Source organism: Terrapene carolina, unplaced genomic scaffold (genome assembly GCF_002925995.2).
Source record: "Terrapene carolina triunguis isolate 2854851 unplaced genomic scaffold, T_m_triunguis-2.0 Scaffold189, whole genome shotgun sequence".
Taxonomy (NCBI): Eukaryota; Metazoa; Chordata; order Testudines; family Emydidae; genus Terrapene; species Terrapene triunguis.
Genome location: NW_020664540.1, coordinates 14,905,617 through 14,928,324, shown reverse-complemented (window position 1 = coordinate 14,928,324; position 22,708 = coordinate 14,905,617). Strand labels below are relative to the sequence as shown.

The window sequence follows — 22,708 nt, the reverse complement described above, 5'->3', positions numbered from 1 at the left end:
CACTAGTGCTGTAAGACTGTGCCACACGCCGAAGTCTGGTGCTCCACAACACATAACAAACATCACAGTCTGTCACCCCTTTTAAAATTCTAGTCGGTATTACTATTGAATCTCACTTTTCACTCAGCAGCTGAGGCCCTGATCCAGCTCCCATTGCAGTCAATGCAAAGACTCCCCAACCCTATGGGTGGGTCCCAAGGGCCATAAAATAGCTTTGCCCTGTATGGGGAACTCTTGTTTCCGTGTTAAGATTGACAGTAACAATGGACACAACTTAATACCGTTACACGTTCCTCCACTGTATGGTGCCTGCAGACATTTTCTCTTGTTCTTTTCCCTCCAGGTAAGGAAGCGTCATAGGGAATTACGTGGGGGGAGCACGTAGGAGACACAAAAGGGTAACATACTGTCACTTTAAAAGTACAGCAGAGCCACAGGTGCTACGAGACCCCTCCACAGAGCGTATTCTAAGATGGTTGCACATGCCAGTCTCATCTCAAACACAACCACAATTAGAATAATCCTCCGAGCTCAATGCTAATTGGCATCCAGGTGGGTCTCACCCATCTACAACCACCTACATCACATGACTGGCTGAGCAGCGTGCTTCCATCTATTCAGCTGGTCTAGTGGTGGCCAACTGCACTCAGTCATTAGCCATACCCTACCAGTGAAAGGGCGGAAGAGCGTGTGGGAAGAACGCATTGCTTACAAAATAAGTATACTATCCTGACAAACTGGCTTGCACGGAAAAATGGAGACAGAATTTCTACACCTCAGTATAGCACTCCGGATGGTATAAAAGCGATAAAGGTTTATTGGCACGAGTGTGGGATGAGTGCCTTACTCACGAGTGGTGAAATGTTCTGCACGGATAGACGGATGAATGTTCAGAGGACTAGGAAGTAGAGATAGACCAGGATCATTTCATTCTTAGCACAGTAGGTGAAGTGTTCTTGTAGCTGGTACAGCACCAAGGATGTCTGAACTGCCCCTAGTTTATGCTAAGCATAAGGACTTCACCTTAGGCTCTAGAGAGCAAATCCATTCCCAGTGTACATGTGTGCAGCTGCCATTGAAGGAGTAGCTTACATCAGGGTTGAGTTTGGGCCTTGATCTCTGAGAGAAAGAGAGTCTAGAGAAGACCTGATTTCAGGGTTTGTGGCATACCTGTTGGTGTGTGAATTGTTGTGCATGAACCAGCTCCGGTTATTGTCCACATACATTGCCCAGGCTTTGTCGTCCTTTCCTAGCATGACATCCTTGAGGACATCAACACGAGCCACGCCAAAGGCCGGGTCTGGGTGGTTATCGTAACGATCGATCGACAGCTCCCAATAATGGAGCCCTTTGGAAAAGCCAGTTTTCCCCAGCACAACCCTGTCATCATAGCTGTTACAGGTGACAGTCAGGTTGTCATTGGAAAAGAGGATGTCAGAGTGTGCAGAGCCGGGATCGAACGAAAACCAGGCCACTGGAAATACACAAAGGATAGCTGTTTAGTACGGCTGAAACAATCCATTCCAGCAACAAAGCCACACAGATGGGATGAGAAGCACCACGCGCCACCTTGCAGGAAGAAAGCTCAACCATGAGGTTCAGCAGTGGACTTAGGCTGCGCTTATCACCAAGTGCGGCAGGGAACCGGCTCACTATAAACTCAGAGGAAGGTAGAGAGCGACTGGACTGACTCAGTAGAATTAACCCATAGGAGAAGGTCTCCTTGCTCAAAAATGATCCCTGTGGGCATGGAATCACTGATGGAGGCTATTGATACCTAGGCCTGGTAACTGGCAGACCAGCAACACCAGAGTCATGGAGCCTGATCCTGAAAACTTTTACACAAAGGTTGGGGGTTGTTATGGGCTAGTGGGTAGGGCACAGGATTGGGATGCTGTAGAGCCTGCTTCTATTCCCGACTCTGCCACTGACTTGCTGTGTGACCTTGGGTGAGACCCATTGATTCCCTGTCACATTGATTCCCTCCCATCTGTCGTTGGTCCTATCTATTTAGCCTGTAAGCTCTTCGGGGCAGGGACTGCCTCTCGCTACATGTTTCTACTGCACCTAGCAGACTGGGGACCTGACTTTGGTTGGGCCTCTAGGTAGTCGTGTAATACAAATATTAATAATAGTTACTCTTATGACTAAAGATTACTCATGTGCGTAATGCCTTGCAGGTTCAGGCTCAGTGTGGGGAGGGGGATTAAAGTTTAGCAGATACTCTGTGTGAGTGTGTGTGAGGGGGGAGTGCTTGCAGGTCTAGTAATCAACAGCACACACAAAAATCTACATTGACCGACAGATTAAACAACAGCAAGTAACCTCCCTAGAGAACCTTCAATCTTATTTTTATAAAATCTAGTTCATATGAGCTCTGGAAAATGTTGAGAACCTCTAGGAATCGGCATGATTGCCGATTTAAATACATTGCGACTTGGATACAGTAAACCGGACAGGTAGAACATCACCTTTTTGACAATACACAGAGTAACAGAATGTCATAACCCACTATCCAAGCCTCATAGGTGCTTTTTTCCTCTCCTGTGATCTATTGTGCATTTAATGTAGTTCAAACTGACATATCCATAACATAGTCGCACACCTGGACACATATTCTCACCCAAGTAAACACTGCTTGAAAATAAAACAGATTTATTCATTGATTTACTGTGTCTTTTCACAAGCTAGCTCACTTACTGGTTTTATAACTCAATATAAAGGGTTCCATACCTGCCACCAGTTTTTTAATGTCAACTGTTGTCATTCCAAATGAAAGGCATGCAGGAAAGAAACAGGAAGTAAAATTGGCATTTATTAAAATAAAGAATTCAGAAATATTTTTTTTGCTCACATACTTTTCCATGCACTGCATGAATTTTTTTTCCCCCCATGTCCTGAAATGTGTGTATACATGGACTCACCATGAGCCTGCATTGTAAATGAAGGGCGCGTTAAACTACACGGTGCATGAATCATTTGGTGAATTTAGCTGAGTCGGATCATCTTAAAAGGGTTTGCTTTTTCCAAAAAGAATTAAGGGGCCTGATTTTGCAAGCTGCAGAGCACTTGCTACTCCAACAGAAATCACCAGGAAATGCAAGTTTTCAGCACCTGTAAAAATCAGACCCAAATGCCTGATTCAGCCAGGTCAATGTCTAACTTTGAGTGCATGAATAGTCCAATTAGCTTCAATGGGACTAATCATGTACTTAAAGTCTGACACATGCTTAAGTACCTTGGTCAGGTGGGGTCCAAATGTATTTTATTTTAAGGATAAGAGTTTGATGGGGAGTCCATTTCCACAGCCCAGCTTCAGGTTTCTCTTTAAAACCAACAAGCGGAAGAACTTAAAATTCCTTTAACACCAAACCGAAATGACCATTCCTCATTCAAATCACTGGGATGGAATTTGAGAAACAGGATGTAAAGTAGGAAACAGTCTTTGATTATAGTGAGCTGTTTATTTACTTTGTCAAAAAAAGGCTTAACATACAAATCAAATATAAAAAAATGACCAACACAAAGTAAGAACCACTTAATTGTAATAAATATACTTGCCTAATTGAGAGTAAGGCGCTGACTGTGTCTCAAAATTGCATCCTATAAAGAGATACTATATTTCACACATCAAAGCTAAGACGTAACAACCAGTCTCACAAAAAATACTTGTAAACACTTGCAAAATTATCCATTTGATCCAATCACTTGAGGCCTGATTCATTAAAAGCCAAAGACCATGTTCAAGATTTTCAAAAGTGACTAGTGATTTTGGGTACCCAACTTAAGAGGCTTCTGGAAGGGGTCTGATTTTCAGAAAGAGCTGCACACTTACCCTCTGACAATCATGGCCCTTTAAAGTGTCTCAGGGTGGGAACCTAAAAACCCAAAGTATCCAAAATCGGTCGATACTTTTGAAGATCCTGGCCTCTATTTTCATTAGAGTCCAAGGGATTGTACTGGCCTCTGAAAAAGAGCCTCTAGCAGCAAAAAGTAAATGTTTTCCCCATTCAGTAAATCTCCTTACATGCTGCATGTTCAAAAATACTATCCGCGACTTCCTCTGGGGAAAGAAATCGGAACAAGATGGGTAGACAGCATCTGACTTAGAGAGAACTCTCTCCAGTAAGACGGAGAATATCTAGTTATTCTGAAAAAATCATTTGAAATCCACCCCCCAAAAAAAAGAGCAAGTGGATTAAGGTTGACCGAGTCCTTGACCACTTTTCATGTTAACGTAGGTGGCTTTTAGGTAGCTACATAACTCTAGTTTAGCTATTGCCGTATTTTAAGAGTAATCATGCTGCAGTGAGAGCTAAGCGTCATTATACGACATTACACTGAGCATTTACTGATGGCATTTGGTACTCATGAAAATTAGAGGCTGACCACTGAGCAGAGCCGGAGTGAGTGTGTGCAGGTGCTATGCAACCTCCTTCCATGGTTCCCGTGACATATCCTGGAGCTCCTGTGTGCAGCCAGGAGACTGCTCTAACTACTGGCTGTCGACAGCTCCAAAGGGCTGACACAGGGGATTGCATAGTGTAGGAGTTCACCACCCATGTCCCCTTTTCCCCAGCTTCACTGATGGCTGGGAAGGACATGGTGTAAAACCCTCCATATTGGCTGTGTGCAAACGGAGAATTCTCCTTGCACTGGGGTAATCTGACTAGGGTCATTTACGCCAACTCTATAGCCAGGTTCTGCCAGCATCGCAGGGCAAAGTGGCTGCACCGCACCAGAGAATCGGGCCCAAATGTATCGAATTTGATAAAGAAGCTATTGTAGCTTCATACAAACTGTTCTTCCCTTATTACTCCTTAGCGATTTATCGAGAAAAGGGGATATTTTTGCATCTGGGGGAAAGAAGAACCAGCATGGGAGTGATGCGATCCCATTTTGTCGGACTATTTTAGGGCTGGACTGCTTCGGATGGGTCTGTGACTGGTTTCAATCGATTTGCATGCAAAAAATTGAGATGTTTTCTCTGTGCCAATGTTTTCCTCTAGCACATTCACACCGGTCCCTCCAGGCAGGGTACATCTTGTATATTTCTCATTGAACCTCATGCTGCACTTAACTCCTGCTGGGTAAAACGCTGCAATGGCTGCTGAGGCAGTTTTAATGAATCGTGCCCTGTGCCCCCTTTCGAAGGGTTTTTTTTCAAAGTTTCTGGGCTCTACTGTAATACAAATTAACCCATCAGCAGGACAAATAAGAAGAAAGTGGTTAGATGGGTTTGTAAAATTCCAACCCCTGTCCCCCACTCCCTCCCGCTTCCCAGACCTCAGCCTGTGATCCCAAAGATACACACTCCACATACAGGTATTGATCAAAGCCGTTACAATAGATCTCGGTACATTGGACACAAAGTCAAAACGTCCAATAACAAAACATAGTTCAAGCCAGCAGCGCACAGCAGTACAATGAACAACATAAAAGCACAAAGAAAAAAAGGGTTGCTGACAGGGGGTAGGGGCCCCTGTATGTTCTGGCAACTGTCATGCTGCAGCATTCCTCATTCCGAGTTGTGAGATGGAAACAAAATAAAAGGGACCCCACTCTCCCCTTGCTGAGCCAGAGTAAGTTGGGGGTTATGCCACTGAAGTGACACTGGTTTAAACCCGGCACGGTGGGAGAATGAGGCCCTGGGAGCTTTAGAAATAAGAAAGGTGCAAAAATTGGTTTCCATGATTATGAAATAGCACCAAAGAGATCAGCTATGCCTGCCGCTCCTTTGCTAGTCGCTGTTCACCGCAAGGGAAAGGAGACTCTGGCTGCACTTTGCACAGTGAATCAGCCTAAACCAGGGGTCTCAAACTCAGATGACCTCGAGGGCCGCATGAGGACTAGTGCATTGGCCCGAGGGCCGCATCACTGACACCCCCCACTTGCTGCCCTGGCCTCGCCCCCACTCCACCCCTTCCATGAGGCCCCGCCCCTGCCCCGCCTCACCTTATCTCACCCCTTCCCTGCCCCCATTCCAACCCCTTCCCTGAAGTCCTCACCCCAACTCTGCCCCCTCCCTGCCCCCAGGGGGTGCAGGAGGGGTGTGGCGGGGGTTCAGGGCAGGGAGTTGAGGTGCAGGAGGTGTGCAGGGTACGGCGGGGGCTCTGGGCAGAGAGTTGGGGTGCGGGAGGGGTGAGGGGTGCAGCAGGGGGTTGGGCTGCAGTGTGTGGCAAGGGGCTCCAGGCAGGAGGTTGGGGTGGAGGAGGGGTGAGGGGTGCAGGGTGTGGCAGGGGGCTCAGGGCAGGGAGTTGGGGTGCAGGAGGCGTGTGGAATGCGGCAGGGGGCTCCGGGCAGGGGGTTGGGGTGCAGAAGGGGTGCGGGGTACGGGCTCCGGCCTGGCGCCGCTTACCTAGAGCGGATCCGGGGTGGCAGCGCCGCGCACTGCGGCCAGGGCAGGCTCCCTGCCTGCCTGGTCCCCGGCCCCACTCCGCTCTGCTCCGGGAAGCGGCTGGAGTCCCTGGGGGGGAGGGAGAAAGGGGAAACGGCACCATGTGCTGCTCTTGCTGCGCCTCCAGGTACTTCCCCCAAAGCTCCCATTGGCCGCGGTTCCCAGTTCCCGGCCAATGGGAGCTGCAAGAGCACGGAGCCCTCTACTCGCCTCCCACCCCCCTGCCTGGGGCTGCAGGAACATACAGTAGTTCAGACGCTTCAGGGAGCGGCGCGGGGCTCGCGGCGGCACGGGGTAGGCGGGGGGGGGGCATGGGGAGCTTGGTGGGCCGCACAAAAGAACCCCACGGGCCGCATGTTTGAGACCCCTGGCCTAAACCCTTGTCACAAACCACTAAGGCAAGGACTATGGAGGCAGGCAGGGTACCTGGGGGGCTGTGCTTATAACCAACTGCCCTGCACGCTACTCAGAATTTTATTCATGTTTTTTCCTCCCCTTTGCAGAAAAAGAGGCTTTACCTATCAGAGGGCCTGATTTTGACAGGTGTTGAGCACCCACCACTCAAAGTTAAGTCAGTGGGAGCAGCAGATACTCAGCACCTTGAAAAATCAGACTCGACAGTCCTCAGATGAGAAGAGTTGTGGCCCACTCAACGCCCTGCTTGCTTCTGTGTTTGTTAACATCTCTTTTTAAAAAGGTCTGTTGGGTCGAGGGTTAATCGAACAGCCTTCGAAAGAGTTGCAATGAACAAATCTTACGGCAGCAGCTGACTTTCCTAGAACCGTCCCGTATCTCCCCAGCATTCCCTCAGCGGCGTGTGCCAGTGCTGTTCCCGTAATTCCAGCACGGCTCCTCCCTTGCTCATAATAGCTGTCGTATAAGGAATTGTGCACTGACCCGGGGCTTGCTAATCAATGCCGTTAAATGACAGCGACAATGGTATTGTTGTTACATAGAAATATACACCACAAAGCTACATCATCCAAATTCCCTTCACTTCAGGAGCAGGCCACTGACAAACAGAACAACTTATCCCCCTGGCATATGAATGTCATGGGAAAAAAACAAAACAAAACAAACAAATACTTTGGAGCTGCCCAAAAGCACAGATCAAGAGGAAATGCCAGACGTGCTCAGCTCACCGGCTGAATTCAGAGACTGCAAAGAAGAATGCAAGCTCAGCGGGTGGGACGAGGATCTTAGCTCAAAGTAGGATCTCCCTGAGAAGCTGGGTTGTAGATTAAGTGTGGAGGAGAAAGGACTCATTCTACGGAGCTGAAATCTTTCCAAAGGCACTGGAAAAGGGAGGGTCTGTTCTTCTGACTCTGTGTCTAAACGTAAGATCAATGCAAACCCCACATCAGAAATCTGCGGGCTGACTTCAAACCGTTACCGGAGCCGAGCCCCCGGTGCAGAACGCAGACACTTTAACATGCATAGGCTGTGCTGCAGCATGTGTGCTGAGCAGGAGGACACAGGAAGTTCTGGAGCACAGATACCACTCAATAATACCGTATCATTGACGCTGTAACCAGTAAACATATTTGAGTCTTCAAAAACATCCCTGTGGAGCTGAAGACAAATCTGATCAGCTTTTCTTAGGCTAAATCCTATTTTTAGCAAATTCTGGAAGGCATCACAGTAACGTATCCCACCGAGGGAGATGCACATCTTACCATACCCAAGTCCCAGCAGATGTATTTTACATGCTATCATATACTCTCTTGTCCATTATACTCATCAGAGGAAAGGGCAGGCTGTGTAGGTTTTGTGTTGGGCTGGTAACCTGTCAATGCAGTTTTGCGAGGCTGATCTAAACTGTGTTACTAAAAGTGCCCTCAAAAACCCACCTCACCCAAAGGGGGTACAGGATGGTGTGTTTAACAACATCAGAAGGGTCAGACCAAAGGTCCATCTAGCCCAGTATCCGGTCTTCCGACAGGGGCCAATTCAGGTGTTTCAGAGGGAATGAATGGAACAGGCAATCATCGAGTGAACCATCCCCCGTTGTCCACTCCCAGCTTCCCATCTTGGCTAACAGCCATTGTTGGACCTACCCTCCATGAACTTATCTAGCTCTTTTTTGAACCCCGCTATAGATTTGGTTTTCATAACAACCCCTGGCAATGAGTTCCACAGGTTAAGAGTTTCTGGATAACTCTTTGCATCTATCAAAACACACCTGATCCTCCCAATAGGAGTTTTGTTAGGAGTTAACCCTGTGATCTGAGGGCCTGATCCAATGGCCACTGGAGTTGCTGGGAGTCCTCCCATTCACTTCAATGAGCAGCGGATCTGTCTCAGAGTGACTGCAGGCTACCACGCTGTATAGGTGAGATTTCATTGTCCCACCATGGCAATCCAGGTCCTTTGTGACCACCCTACTCCCAAAGTGCACTGTCATTATTCTGATGCCTGCCCCGACAGCCTTTCCGCCCGTCATAGGCAGGCAGCTGTGAGCAGAAGCTCTTGATGAAGCTGTAAGCATCACTTGTCTGGTGATTCTGAAGGCTTGTGATACCCATGGGGAACCTAAGCTCCAACCCTTCTTCTAGTTTGCTTACCTGTCAGAGGACTTCACGGTAACCTGCTCCACCAGAATGGGCTCCATCATTCAGAGCCAGTGTGGAAGCAGAAAAAGAACTGTCATGCATTGCAGTTCTTTTCTGATAGTTCTTTTTCTGCTTCCACACCAGCATACAGCAGCCTGTCCTAGCACAAAGCCTTACATGGTAATTGGGTCTTACGATGGGCCCTGGATGTAGCCCCTGCTTAGTCTAAATTCTCTGGAATCCAAAAGCGCTTGGTCGAATGAGAATAACGAGCGGATAGAAAAGGCAGAGGGATGCTGGGCGATAGCGGGAGGGAAGGAGGAGATGAGATCTAAGCATAAGGGTCTGCAGCATGTACACGTGCCTTAAAGGGTACTTGAACTTTTGTGTCTGCCAACCCTACGATAGGGTAACAGATGTGAAGCTTTGGAGAAGGCTGCTGTGCTGTCAGAGACATTCCCTATCAGCACCCGTAATGACTCCTCTGGCACTCAGTGTCTGGATTAAATTGCCAGCAGATCGAGGGACGTGATCATTCCCCTCTATTCAGCATTGGTGAGTCCTCATCTGGAGTACTGTGTCCAGTTTTGGGCCCCACACTACAAGAAGGATGTGGAAAAATTGGAAAGAGTCCAGCGGAGGGCAATGAAAATGATTAGGGGGGTGGAGCACATGACTTATGAGGAGAGGCTGAGGGAACTGGGATTATTTAGTCTGCAGAAGAGAAGAATGAGGAGGGATTTGATAACTGCTTTCAACTATCTGAAAGGGGGTTCCAAAGAGGATGGATCTAGACTGTTCTCAGTGGTAGCACATGGCAGAACAAGGAGTAATGGTTTCAAGTTGCAGTGGGGTTTAGGTTGGATATTAGGAAAATTTTTTTCACTAGGAGGGTGGTGAAGCACTGGAATGGGTTACCTAGGGAAGTGGTGAAATCTCCTTCCGTAGAGGTTTTTAAGGTCAGGCTTGACAAAGCCCTGGCTGGGATGATTTAGTTGGGAATTGGTCCTGCTTTGAGCAGGGGGTTGGACTAGATGACCTCCTGAGGTCCCTTCCAACCCTGATATTCTATGATTCTATGATTCTAAATTCTGCTCTCACACAGAGTCCCGCTGTCACACTTCTCTGAAGCCAGCTCTAAGATCTCCATCCCCAGCAATACTGCTCCCTACTGGGGAAGGCAGGCTGCCAGTCATTCCTGTTGTGTTCTAATCCTCACCTTCTGCACTGCTCAGGGAATCCGAGTTACCGCTTGCTCTGCCTGTCCTTTGCCCTCATGAAAAACTGCTGTTCGTGTGAGGGTCTGCTTGTGTCCTAATCAGATCTGAAGGTTTTACAGAGCAGTGCAGTAGAACCAGGCCGTTCTGTAAGACCTCTCTTGGAAGCCGGTTTCACTGGAGGGTCTAAAACCGCTATGAAATCACCTACTCTGGGCACCACAAAGTTAAGAGAAGACAGGCCGAAAAATAAATCAGGGGGCTGAACCTCATCCAAGGATCTCATCAGCAACCATGGATAGAATTAAGTCGGGCTGGTCCACATTTACAGTACCAATGCCCTGTAAACCTGCTAAGGGAGGGTCACATAAATTGTCCTCCGAGAACAGACAGGAGACACCTCTGCTTGGATACCCCTCTCTAGGGCTACCCATAAAATAACCCGCCACCAACTTGGGGAGACGAAACGATCTCAAGCTATCATGCAGCCGCAACTGCGTTCAGTTCCTTGCTAACAACAGCAGACAAACTGCTGCCATTTTTAGGTCGGATGGTTAAATACGGGGTATGTGGCTCTTCATCTCTGGGAAACAAAAAGGCTACTTGGAGAATGTTTTTGCTCATCTTGTGGGACTGTCTGCTTAAAATGACTCTGTGCAATTAACATCCTCATCGCTAGGAGTCCATCCGGCCCCACTGCAGGCATCTAGCATGACCCTTAAAAGAGCAAATTGTCATCTCTTAAAATGGACAACAAAATTGCCCTTTAAGACAGCCGAGAGTATGTTTATCAGGATTGTCTGTCTGTCAGATTTATGAGGTCCCTACCACCTTGGGAATCTATTGCCTGGGAACGGTCCCATTGGCTTCACGGAGCATTCTCATGCATGTGCTTACAGCTCAGCATGGGCTGAAGTACTGAGCTGGTTCGAGGCCTCTGTCTACAGATGCCCTATTCGTAGATACTCGAATCACTGAGGAACCTGCCTTGAAACTCAATGTTTTTATTTTACAAAACACTCCCTGCCAATCTCCTGCAGCATGGACCATCCTATTCTTCATGCAGGGTGAAAGTGCCCAAAGAGATACTAGCACATTGCTACCTCCTCCCCCCCGCGGTGAGGTTTCCCCAGATCGTCCCCTCTGAGCCTCCTGCCCCACTTGCTCCTCACACTGTCTCCCTAGTTAAGAGTTTTTTACTGCTCCTGTGGCTGTACTACAGGTAGTGGTGGGGCATGGCACACGAAGCCCCATGGTTCCCTAGGGTCTATTTCAATGTGCACTGAAGTCAACAGAAAGACTCCCTTTGACTTCAGTGGATTTTGGATCAGGCCCTATATGCCAGAGCTGGAAATCAGTAATTAAACAAATGAACCAGACCTCCACGTGCCTTCAGCTAAGCAGTTAGTAACGAGTTACTAACAAGAGATTAACAACGGTAACAACAGCACGGCCAAGTTCCGAATGATCTTCTTCTCTTTGCTCCTTCCTCTTCTTTTCTTCTCATTTCCCCTCCTACTAAAACGCTCCACAGTATTTTACGGAGCTGGAAGGATAAAGCACTCTGCTAAACCCGGGTCATGCAAATCTGCACTCAGAAGCCCAATTCTGCGGTATAGGCTAGAAATAATACCCCAAACCAGTTGTCAGTGCAGAAGGGATCTGTTTAATGACTCACTCAGATACCCTTAAGCTGAATACAGGCACAATTTATTTCTCTGTTTTGGGCCCAAAGAGCGCTGAGTGCCTCTGAGAGGAGAAAATGCTTTGGGACACATTTAGCTCTTTTTCTTTTTCATTGGAATAACAAAAAAGGAGCCATTCAGTAAAAATACTCCTGTGAACAAAAGCTCTGTTTCTGAAAGCCTGTCTCCTGGCAAATGCTGGAAAGAGAGCTCCAAGCACAACGCCATTGTGCTGGGACCATCAACAGAAGCCTTCTGATGGGCTCCTATGTTATGTGGGGCCTGCGCCAGGTGGACAGGCGTGGACTTTGGATACCACAATGCAAATATCCACCCAGAGGAAACCTGAGTGTTGAGCCTGTGCCAAATATTCCCTTTTTCAGGGCTTTGTGGGACTTTTTTTGAAGGACTCTGGTCCCCTGGAAGGGCGAACGTTCTCAGGTGGCTTGGCCAGAGGAGGCTGCCGATCATTGTGGGGAAACTGAAGCGGACGTGCCGTCACACCAGACGTAGCCAGCGACACACCCCACTCCCATAGCCTCTGGCATAGGGGGTGTGATATGGGGAGACGGAGGTGGAAGTGCCATAGCACTAGCTCTCCCTGCGAGGGGGCGCTCTGGGATGGTACGATGTGTAACAATAGGGGCTCATCATTTCTCATTGCATTGGCTTTTTAGTTTGTATAAAGGGGAGACTTCCAAACAAAAGCCACCCCCTTGTGCACTCGCCAGCAATAGCTTCCCTAGATGGGGGGCAGAGCCAGGTGTAACCAGGTATATAGCATATATAATAAATCTATATCTATGCTGGCAGCTGGGTGCAAATTAGAACAGCCCTAAAGCTGCTTTAACTTCCACCATGGGCAGGGCAGGATCAGGGGGCTGAGGGAAGAGTGGGACCTGAGGCCTGGATCCACAGATTAATGGTGGTATCAGTAGATGTTTCTCTGCCCTCTGAGTCAGTACTGAACCAATGTCCCTGAACCGTGTTGGAGGGGACTGTGCTGCTGGAGGTGCTATCTCGTGAGTGGGACGTGCAACCAACATCCGCACCACATACTGCCATTAAAGAGCCATGGCTCTTCTGTCAGAAATGGATTTTGGTGGCAGTACCTGGGCTAAATTCCAGGAGGTGTTCTGCCTACCTAAATTCCCTGTTCTCCAGACCTCCCCAGCATTCACTGTTCTCGCTCAGACAACATACAGTAATTTTCATAGAGCTATTCTTCCATGAACAGTCTGGTTTGGGTTCTCTCTTTCCTTCTCTCCCTTTCTGCTCGATGCTGGGCTTCTCTTTTACACACAGGTAGAGGACTTTGAAAACCAGCAGCGGGCGGATTTGGGGTTTCTTGGTGAGCTGCAGAAATGAAGCAGCAGCTTTGGACGACTTGAGTTCTGAAGCTGGACTCCACGAGAGATGGTCCTTGCCCAACCAGAGGGAGTGCTTTGGGTGCAAATGCACTATTTTTTAACGCAGTATAAATATGGATTTAGCAAGGTGGAGGGAAGTGAGGTGCCTCTCTGAACTAAGATTTCCCTGTGAAAGGACAGCCTGATTTGGATCTCCCTACGTCTGCTATAAATCAGGGGTGGCCCTCGTGAAGTCCATAGAGTTGTACGGCTATAAAAGCACCATGAGATCACAATCTGGCTCAGCGACTTCAGCTCATTAGGTATCTCCTGGAATACTGCCCCAGTTGTGCCATTCAGGTAGGGAAGGGTACATCTCCATTTCAGGATACAGGCAATTAGATACTCACATCCTGCTGCGGTTAACAGGAATCAAGGACCTTCTAATACAAATGCTGAAGAAATGCTCCATGGGCCAGATCTGGGGGGTTGGCCGAGCTCCACTCGTGTAGGAGCCAAGGGGTGTGGATTTATACAATCCTCAGGGCAGTCAAGGGCCAATCTGACCCCTTATGTAAATTAAAGCAGCCCCAGTGCTGCTCTCACTTACACTGCCTGGTGATGACCCCGTAGTGTCTGTGACGCAGCTGCGGGGTGCAAGAGGTTATGGTACTCTGGCCACACCCCTGCCTGTCCCTGTGCTGGTGGGGGTTGGGACTGGTTGGTGTTGAATTGCCACAGCAGCTCTAAGCCAGCTGGGGGTCCCTCCACGCTTGAAAATCTCTGCTTAGCGCCGCTCTCCACTTTCCCTTTGGCAGCAGGAGTGGTGCAGAAGAGCTTTGTCGAGGGCCCTAAATGTTCCGACTCTTTTGGAGATGGTTTGTCGTTCTGTACATCCTGTGAGCTCTTGGGGGAATACGGCACTTTTCATGGGCCCCACATCGGTCCGTGCCAACACGTGCAGAACTCACGTGGACGCCAGCCGGGGGACGCATGTAAGTGTCAGAGGCCAAAATATGGCCCATGATTTGTAATGAAAAGGCTTGCTTCTCCGGCAGCTCAGATAAGGAGGAAGAGCAGCTCTTGCTCCAGCTTCTCTCTGCTCTGTCTTCCGAGACATGTCACTACACTTCATCCGTCTGTATTGCCGACATACTCAAAACAAAGGGAAGCATTATGGCTTCCTTCTGAACAACAGGCGTCATCTCCTGACGCATGACAAGTCAGAGACGTAAAAATGGCTACATCCGAATCTGCTCCTACGCGTCTGTGTTGAGGTTTCTGATCACAACACCTTTTTTCTCGGCAACACTCAAAAGCCGCAGCTCCTGCGTATGGACAAGCTGTGTTTAAACTGCCTTATGCACCATCAACAGAACGACTAGTTACGCTCTAGTTCCAGTATCTCTAGCGCTGACGATAACTGCACGAAGCGGAAGGCGCACGGCTTGGTTTTCTAGAGCCAGGCTAAGCTTGCGGTGCTGGTGGTTAGAGACACCTGGATTTGGCTTGAAAAATGGAGCGATGTGGGTCTGGAAATTATGGAAAGGGAATACCAGTAGGTGTGGAGAACTACAAAAAAAGGGGTCACTTTTCTGCTAATAACTATACTTTAAAGGACTGCTGATGTGCTGGCACTGAGATGACAGCCTTTATCATGAGATTATTACCTGCTGTTTCTAACTCCCAAGTCATTTTTCTAAACTAGCCGTCTGACTCCCGACCTGAATGTCAGAATCAAGCCTATCTTCCAAGATGGATAAATTGCCTGGTGTGACAGATGTATTTAAAGGCAGGAAGAGAAAGGTTTCCCTCTGGTTATGCTTAACAGCAGCATTTAATATTCTAACCGAGGCAGCTGAAGGAGGTGGATGTAGTCAGCTTTGTACATAGAATTGGTGAGGCTTTGCTGTTATATAGAAAGAACCCCAGATGGTCCCACAGTCTTTCTCATCCTTACAGTACACCACAGAGTGTGTAACTAAACACCATACATTACAATCATAGCGCAACCAAGCACAGTGCTTGGGTTCTCTGGAATTGTTTTTATTTTTAAAGGGAATTAAAGACATTTGCGCTTCATTTTAGAATAATACAACTCCATCCAAGGTGCGAACCTGTCATCATTCAAATCCTAAATGCTTTTCTCTGAGGTGCCTGTCATCACATCACCAGCTCTCCTCCCAAGAGAGCGCTGTAATTCACTAAAATATTCAGCGAAGGAAAGGCCTGGAAGACAATTGCTGACGTTGCGCTGGCCTGCTGACTTATATAACCTTTACTCTTCCTGTCACAGTCACTTTTTTGCAATGTTTGGCTTTTTCAATCCGGAGCCATGGAGTTACTCCTTGCATCGCAATGCTAAGCGACGTGGATTTTACGGCCCCTATGTGTGGGCAGCGCTGGCTCTGGTGTATCATTTCACAATGACATTGCTCAAGCGTCTTACCCTCGGACGTCTGTAGGACCAGGGTCTTGCTGTACTGGCTGACTCCTGTTTTGTTGAAGGCTTTGACGCGAGCACTGTACGTGCTGTTGAAGTGCAGACCGTCCACAGTGCACATCGTCTCTTTCCCAACGTACACCTCCTAGTTAGCAAACAAAGAGCTGCGTTAGGGTCTGAAGCACAGGCTCTGCAGTGCAGACTTCCTAAGGGTATGTCTACACTACGGGATTAATCCGAATTTAGATAATTCGAATTTGGGAAACAGGTTGTATAAATTCGATTGTGCGCGGCCACACTAAGCACATTAATTTAACCACATTAATTCGGTGGTGTGCGGCCACACTAACCCTAATTCGAATTAACAAAATCGATTTTGGCGCTACTCCGCTCGTCGAGGTGGAGTACAGAAATCGATTTTAAGTGCCCTTTAATTCGAATTAACTGGCTCTGTAGTGTGGACGGGTGAAGGGTTAATTCGGATTAACGCAGCTAAATCCGAATTAAAGTCGTAGTGTAGACCAGGCCTAAGAAGGTTTGCTGTACAGCGTTTCCACAGCTTGCTCCAACACAGACATGCAAGTAATGCACCTTTTGGGCATTCTACACTGTCTGCCACAGGGCAGGAGACGGATGAGATTCACCAGCGCTGGATAGCACTAAATCATAAGTTTGGGTCGAGATAAAATGATCCTATGACTTGACACTGGAGCTCTGACAAACCTACCAGGTAAAACCAGTTGCTATACAATAAGGCCATTGCTGTTCATGTTGGACCAAATCCTGAAATCCTTCCTCAAGCAAAACTCCCAGAGAAGTCCAGGGGAGTTTTGCCTGAGTGAAGAAAGAAGTCCTGTAATCAGAAACTTGCACCTAGACTCTACTTCCTTGTAAGCTCACGTGGCAGGACCAACGCTTTACTGAACATACATAAGAACGGCTATACTGGGTCAGAACAAAGGTCCATCTAGCCAGTGCCAGGTGCCCTAGAGGGAATGAACAGAACAGGTAATCATCAAGTGATCCATCCCGTGTCGCCCATTCCCAGCTTCTGGCAAACAGAAGCTACTGAAAGACAGTATTATTCCACAGATCCATGGCCAATTCACCAATGTGTTATTTTGATGTCAGTTGTACAGAGTTACAATGGCCTAATGCTGGAGCAAGAAGCAATGAATCAGGCCCACAGACTACTAGATCCTCAAACACGTCAGTTACAGTATTCGCTTTTAATTAGAGGGGATGTGATTTAAGCTCCTGGTTGCTTTCATTTGTGTTGCCGGGGAAAGGTTTTCTCTTGGTTTCCTTGGGAAATATCCTTCCCTCTCTCCTTTCTTCCAGGAACCCTTTGTGTCTCTCTGCTGGGAGTACAGACTGGAGTAGTGTGCATTTGTTTAAACCAGGGGTAGGCAACCTCTGGCACGCGTGCCAAAGGCGGCACGTGAGCTGATTTTCAGTGGCACTCACACTGCCCGGGTCCTGGCCACCGGTCCGGGGGGCTCTGCATTTTAATTTAATTTTAAATGAAGCTTCTTAAACATTTTAAAAACCTTATTTACTTTACATACAACAATAGTTTAGTTATATATTATAGATTTATAGAAAGAGACCTTCTAAAAACGTTAAAATATTTTACTGGCACGCGAAACCTTAAATTAGAGTGAATAAATGAAGACTCGGCACCCCACTTCTGAAAGGTTGCCAACCCCTGGTTTAAACAGTCTCTGTTTAAATACAGACGTCTTGTATTCAGGATACTGCACATTTCTCCAGGCCTTTAGGGGCAAGACTAACTGACCCATGAGACTCCTATGGGAAAAGTTCCATGGACAAAGAACACAGAATTCTGCTCTATATCTTTTCCCTCAATCTTGAGCAGATTAACTAAATTAGGCACCATTGCTGGTAGTTATGTCAATTGCAGCTCTCCTCTGGTACCGTGTTACCTGTAGCACTCAGTAGTGAGCTGTGCAATTTGAGCTGTGAACTCAATTTACTGAACAAACGCAGTAAAAAGTGAAATACACCTGGCACTGGCTTACAAAAACTGCTTCACAGCTGTGTTCTCATGCTTACGAGCTCTTACAGAAACACGGGGTTTATTACTGCCTCACTTAACATACTGGGTTCCCACTTTATCATCCTATCACTGTCCAACAGGACACTCATTTATTTGATTATTATAAAACGAATTGCCACTGGACAGTTTAATCACTTTGAGTGCCCCGGCATGTGGGTCAGCCCCGAACATAAACACTTCAGCTCACTTTTACATCAATTTGTTCTTGGTCTTTTTTAATGATTTCATAGAATCTGGCTGTTCGGATTTAATCACCATCTAACCTAATGATTGGTAAATTAGAGAAAAGCCACACCCAGAACTTCCAGGGCAGAGGGTCAAATCCCTGGATTCAAACTCTTCCCTTCTGGCCCGGGTCCAACTCAGAACAACTCCGGAGGTGCATAGCTTTTGGTTTCAGTTTGGATAAGGCCAATCTCATTCATTTTACTGGAGCCAAAATCTCTAAACTCACCATTCCCATCTCCCCTCCCCTGGGCCCCTCCAAAATAACACCACCTAGTGACTCTCCCACATCACAGAGATGTTCATGAGAGTTAACTCATTAGTGAGTGTCAAGTGCTTTGAAACCCCCAGAGAGGAAAGCAAAATATTATTCGCTGCAGCACATAAACAGGTCAGATCAGTTTTTGGCAGACTCTGCCATGCCTCACAGACAGAGTGCTTGGCTATCCATTGATCTGCACTTCTGCATACATGGCAATGGCTGAGATGCTGGCGTGAGGAGAAATAGCAGTTGCAGCTCCGAGCACAAGTGGATAACACAACAGATCTTGTCGGGCATGTCAGGAGCAAAGCTTTAGGGACTCAGGCAAACCCATTATTCTTTATCGTTGCAACTGTGGTTGAAAATCCAGAATTGCTCTGAGCAGGAGTAATAATCGCTTGAGACAGTCCAGATTGCCAAGTCATTTGTCAAATAAACCATGTGATAAGATTTAAATTTTGTATAGTAAATGGCTTCCGAAGACGTGACCCCAGGGTTTGGAATCCACTTAGCGATTTGATTGGCCTTGATGCTTTTCTTCTGGATAATCTCCACTGTTATCTGAAAAATCCAACAACTTAATAAACAGCTGTGCCACAGGGGAGGCAAAGCTGACTCTAAACAACCTTTCTGCCTCCCACTATCCTGGGTCAAATGAACCCCCGGCACAAGTTAGAGCAGCCTCGGGAGTGCTCTAATCTCTGTCAGCTGGAGCAGTCTTTCATGATGACACCAAGCTGGGAGGGGTTGCAAGCACTTTGAAGGACAGGTTTAAAATTCAAAATGACCTTGACAAAATGGAGAACTGGTCTGAATTCAACAAGATGGAATTCAATAGAGTCAAGTGCAAAGTACTTCACTTAGGAAGGAAAAATCAAATGCACAACTACAAAATGGGGAACAACTGGCTAGGGGGTCGTACTGCTGGAAAGGATCTGGGGGTGATAGTGGATCGCAAGTTGAATATGAATCAACGATGTGATGCAGTTGCAAAAAAGGCTAGTATCATTCTGAGGTGTATTAACAGGAGGGTTGTATGTAAGACACGGGCGGGAACTGTCTCACTCTGCTGGGCACTGGTGAGGCCCCAGCTGCAGTACTGTGTCCAATTCTGGGCACCACCATTGAGGAAGGAGGTGGACAAACAGGAGAGAGTCCAGAGGAGAGCAACAAAAATGATAAAGGTTTAGAAAACCTGACCCGTGAGGAAAGGTTAAAAAAACGGGGCCTGTTTAGTCCTGAGAAAAGAAGACTGAGGGGGAACCTGAGAACAGTCTTCCAATATGCTGACCATTATAAAGAGGATGGGGATCAATTGTTCTCCACGTCCCCTGAAGGTAGGACAAGAAGTCATGGGCTTAATCTGCAGCAAGGGAGATCTAGGTTAGATATTAGGAAAAGCTTTCTGTCAGGGCCGTTAAGCTCTGGAACAGGCTTCCAACGGAGGTCATGGAGTCCCCATCACTGAAAACTTTTAAGAACAAGTTGGACAAACCCCTGTCAGGGATGATCTAGGTCTACTTGGTCCTTCCACAGTGCAGGGGGCTGGACTTGATGACTTCTCGAGGACCCTTCCAGCCCTACGTTTCTATGATCCCTTCTGCCAGCCCTAGCTCACCAGACTACATCTTGCTGTGGCCGTGCCCTCTCCTAGCCTGGACACCTATCTACGTGGAGGGAGAGGTGGGTGGGTGGCCAGAGCCAGCTATGCTGGCTTTAAGCGACTCAGGATTCCGCTACAACAGCGGACTTGTGTGCTGCCCCTTTAGAGCCGTTTTCCGTTACCTGTTCTGTTACTGAGCAGCGCAAAGGGGACTCAGCCGGGCCGAGTCATATCCAGGAACACTAGGGGCTCCATCCTGCGTAGCTAGAGGTGGAGCACAACAACGTAAGCACAAAGTAAAGGGGGATGAGCAGGACAGGTCGCTCAGGGAAACCAGATCCTCCAGCAATGAACGCTGCAGCACAGCTCCCAGTTACACCTGCCTGACGAGAGGAGAAAGGCCTAAGTGGCGGACATGTCGCTAAGCACCCCCTTAGCACGACTGGGATCATGGCTAGTGATCATCCAGTCTTCATCCTTCCTTGCCTTCTGCAATGGCGAGCAAGGCACGGCCACCTGAGGGATGTACTATCGCCCGTGCCTGGCGAGTATCATTGCGGGTGGCTTCACCCACGCTGGAGCAGTGCAGCCCCTTGCAAGGACCTGCAAGCTCCAGCCCTATCGGATGAGATGAGCTGGGTTTAAAGCATTAGGTCGCTATGTGGCCGTGTTCTGAGTCTGGGACCCGGCATGGTGCATGGGCTCCTGGGATCACGGGCGCATTATGCAGGCGGCCCTCTCAGCACTGGGAGAAAGGAGGTAGAGAACTTGGCGTGGCTGATTCTGGAGTGGCAGGGACTCGGAGGCAGCCATGCCCAGTCCTGCTTGACTCCAAGGAACAGGAGGCTTCGACAGTGAGGCAGCTAAAGTGAAAAACTCGGTGGTCTTGAGGCTTTGAGAGTCCTCTAGAGAGAACACTGACTAGCTGAGTTTAATTGTCCTCCAGTCACATTGTGAATACATTTACTCCGGAGGGCATTCTGCGCCAAAACATTGACAATTCTGCACACAATATTTGAAAATTCTGCAAGTTTTATTTGTCAATAAATAAATGCAGAGGCTCCAGCACGGCAGTGGGGAGCACAGGCCACTGGCTGCATTGAAGTGGGAGATCACCTTGCAGTCTGCCCATCCCCAGGACACAGACTCAGCGGTGAGGCTGCACCCGACCCTGACACCCCCTTAGCCTGGGGCCCTGCCCCTCTGCACCATGTGCACCAGGTGTGGGGCAGGCAGGCTCAACCAGGCAGGATCCAAGTGTGAAGGGGCTCGGTGTGGGGATGTCCAGGTGTTGGGTGAGAGGATTCTGTGTGGGACAATCTGGGTGCAGGCAGCTCAGTAGGAGGGTCTAGGTGTGGGGCGATCTGGATGCACAGAAGCTCGTAGGGGGTGGGGTTCTAGGTGCAGGGGCAATGGGACTCTGCAGAGGCTTCTAGGTGAAGGTTGTTGGGGCTCAGCGGAGGGGGTCTGGGTATGGGGGTCTCAGTGGGGGGATCTGGGTGCGGGGGAAGTGGGACTTGGCGGGGTGGGGTGGGGGTCTGGGTGCAGCTAGTTGGAGGTCAGTGGTGTGGGGGTCTGGATGTGGGGGCTCAGGGTGGTGCAGAGGGTGGTGCATCAGGGTGGAGGTTTGAGTGCAGGGAACTCAGTGGGGGGTGGTCTGGGTGCAGGGATGGGGGTCCGGGTGCAATGGGGCTCCAGTTGCAGGGGTTGAGGTTCAGTGGGGTGGGGTTCAGGTATGGAGGGCTAGGGGGGTTCTGGATGTACCGGGTGAGGCTTGGTGGGAGTGTTTGGGTATCGGAGGTCCAGATGCATGGGGGTTGGGTGGATGGGGGAGCATCTCCCCATACAGTGACCCTTCCCTCCCCACAGCTGAGGAGCAATGGGGGCAGGAAGCAGGGGAGGATGCTGAGCTTCTTGCAGCTGGGGGAGGTTTCTTGGGATGGGTCTGACACAGCCCCAGCCACTCCTTGCAGGGGAAGAGGAAGTCCCATCCTGTCCTGCCTCCAGCCCAGCCAGAACTAGCAGCTGATCCCAGCTCAGGGTAGGAGCCACTGGCTGGGATGTCCCCAGCCCCGCGGTGATTTACCTCTCTGCCAGCTGCTCCAGGTGCCTGAAACAATGTACCTGCACTGCTAGGGAGTGGTGCGTTACTGCTCTTGCAGCTTCCCTTTGCTTCCCTGTCAGAAAGGCATTTTTCTGCGGGGAAGCAAAGAAATCTGTGGGGGACATGAATTCTGCACACACGCAGTGGCGCAGAATTCCTCCAGAAGTAATACATCTGTGGGATTCTGAAACAAAAGGTGATTTCCTTTTACTTCCTGGCCCCAGCTAGAAAGCTTTATTCCCTGCTTGGCCAGGCCAGGGGGCTGTGCTGAGACAATGCACTTGTCTCCTGCAAACTCAGTCCTCTGCACCTTTCTCTCATTAAACTCCATACATCCCCTCTGTCAACTACCCGGCTTCTGCTCTGGATCTCGCCTGGCTGCGTCATGCGCAGCTGGAGTTCAGGGAACACGGTGGGCTGCTCTCTCCACGGTGAGCTGCTCTGAACGGTGATGAATATGCTAGAGAATAATTATGAGCATGTCAGATCAGAGAAAAATCACATTTTAATTGTATAATTACAACAATTTAAAGGTCCCCAAGCCTTAAACGCCTCTGATTGCCAGGAGTATAGCAAACCGCAATCCTCCATGGGAATTAGCAGCCTTTGCAAGAGATGTTTGGCAGCCTACTTTAAGCTATTAAAAAAGTGCTTTAAAATGAGTTCTTTCCATTTCCAAAGCGTGCTGATCATCAAGGCAAATATTATCTAACAATAAAAAAATGCTCTAACCTGCAGCCTCAGCTCAGTTGACCTCCCAAATACCATGATTTGAAGTTAGCAGGAAGAAA

General features: G+C 48.5%; 1 protein-coding gene across 1 annotated transcript in view; it reads right to left on the bottom strand.

Annotated features, from left to right (window-relative positions):
- Positions 1–22,708, bottom strand: part of TRIM9 (tripartite motif containing 9) — a 64,322-nt gene that overhangs the window by 6,429 nt on the left and 35,185 nt on the right. Inside the window, exons 8-12 of the mRNA XM_029912093.1 lie at positions 15,650–15,788; positions 7,540–7,728; positions 3,562–3,603; positions 2,734–2,757; positions 1,171–1,474 (exon numbers count right to left, since the gene is read on the bottom strand). Of these exons, the coding sequence (XP_029767953.1) occupies positions 1,171–1,474; positions 2,734–2,757; positions 3,562–3,603; positions 7,540–7,728; positions 15,650–15,788 (698 nt within the window). The remainder of the gene's footprint in view (positions 1–1,170; positions 1,475–2,733; positions 2,758–3,561; positions 3,604–7,539; positions 7,729–15,649; positions 15,789–22,708) is intronic.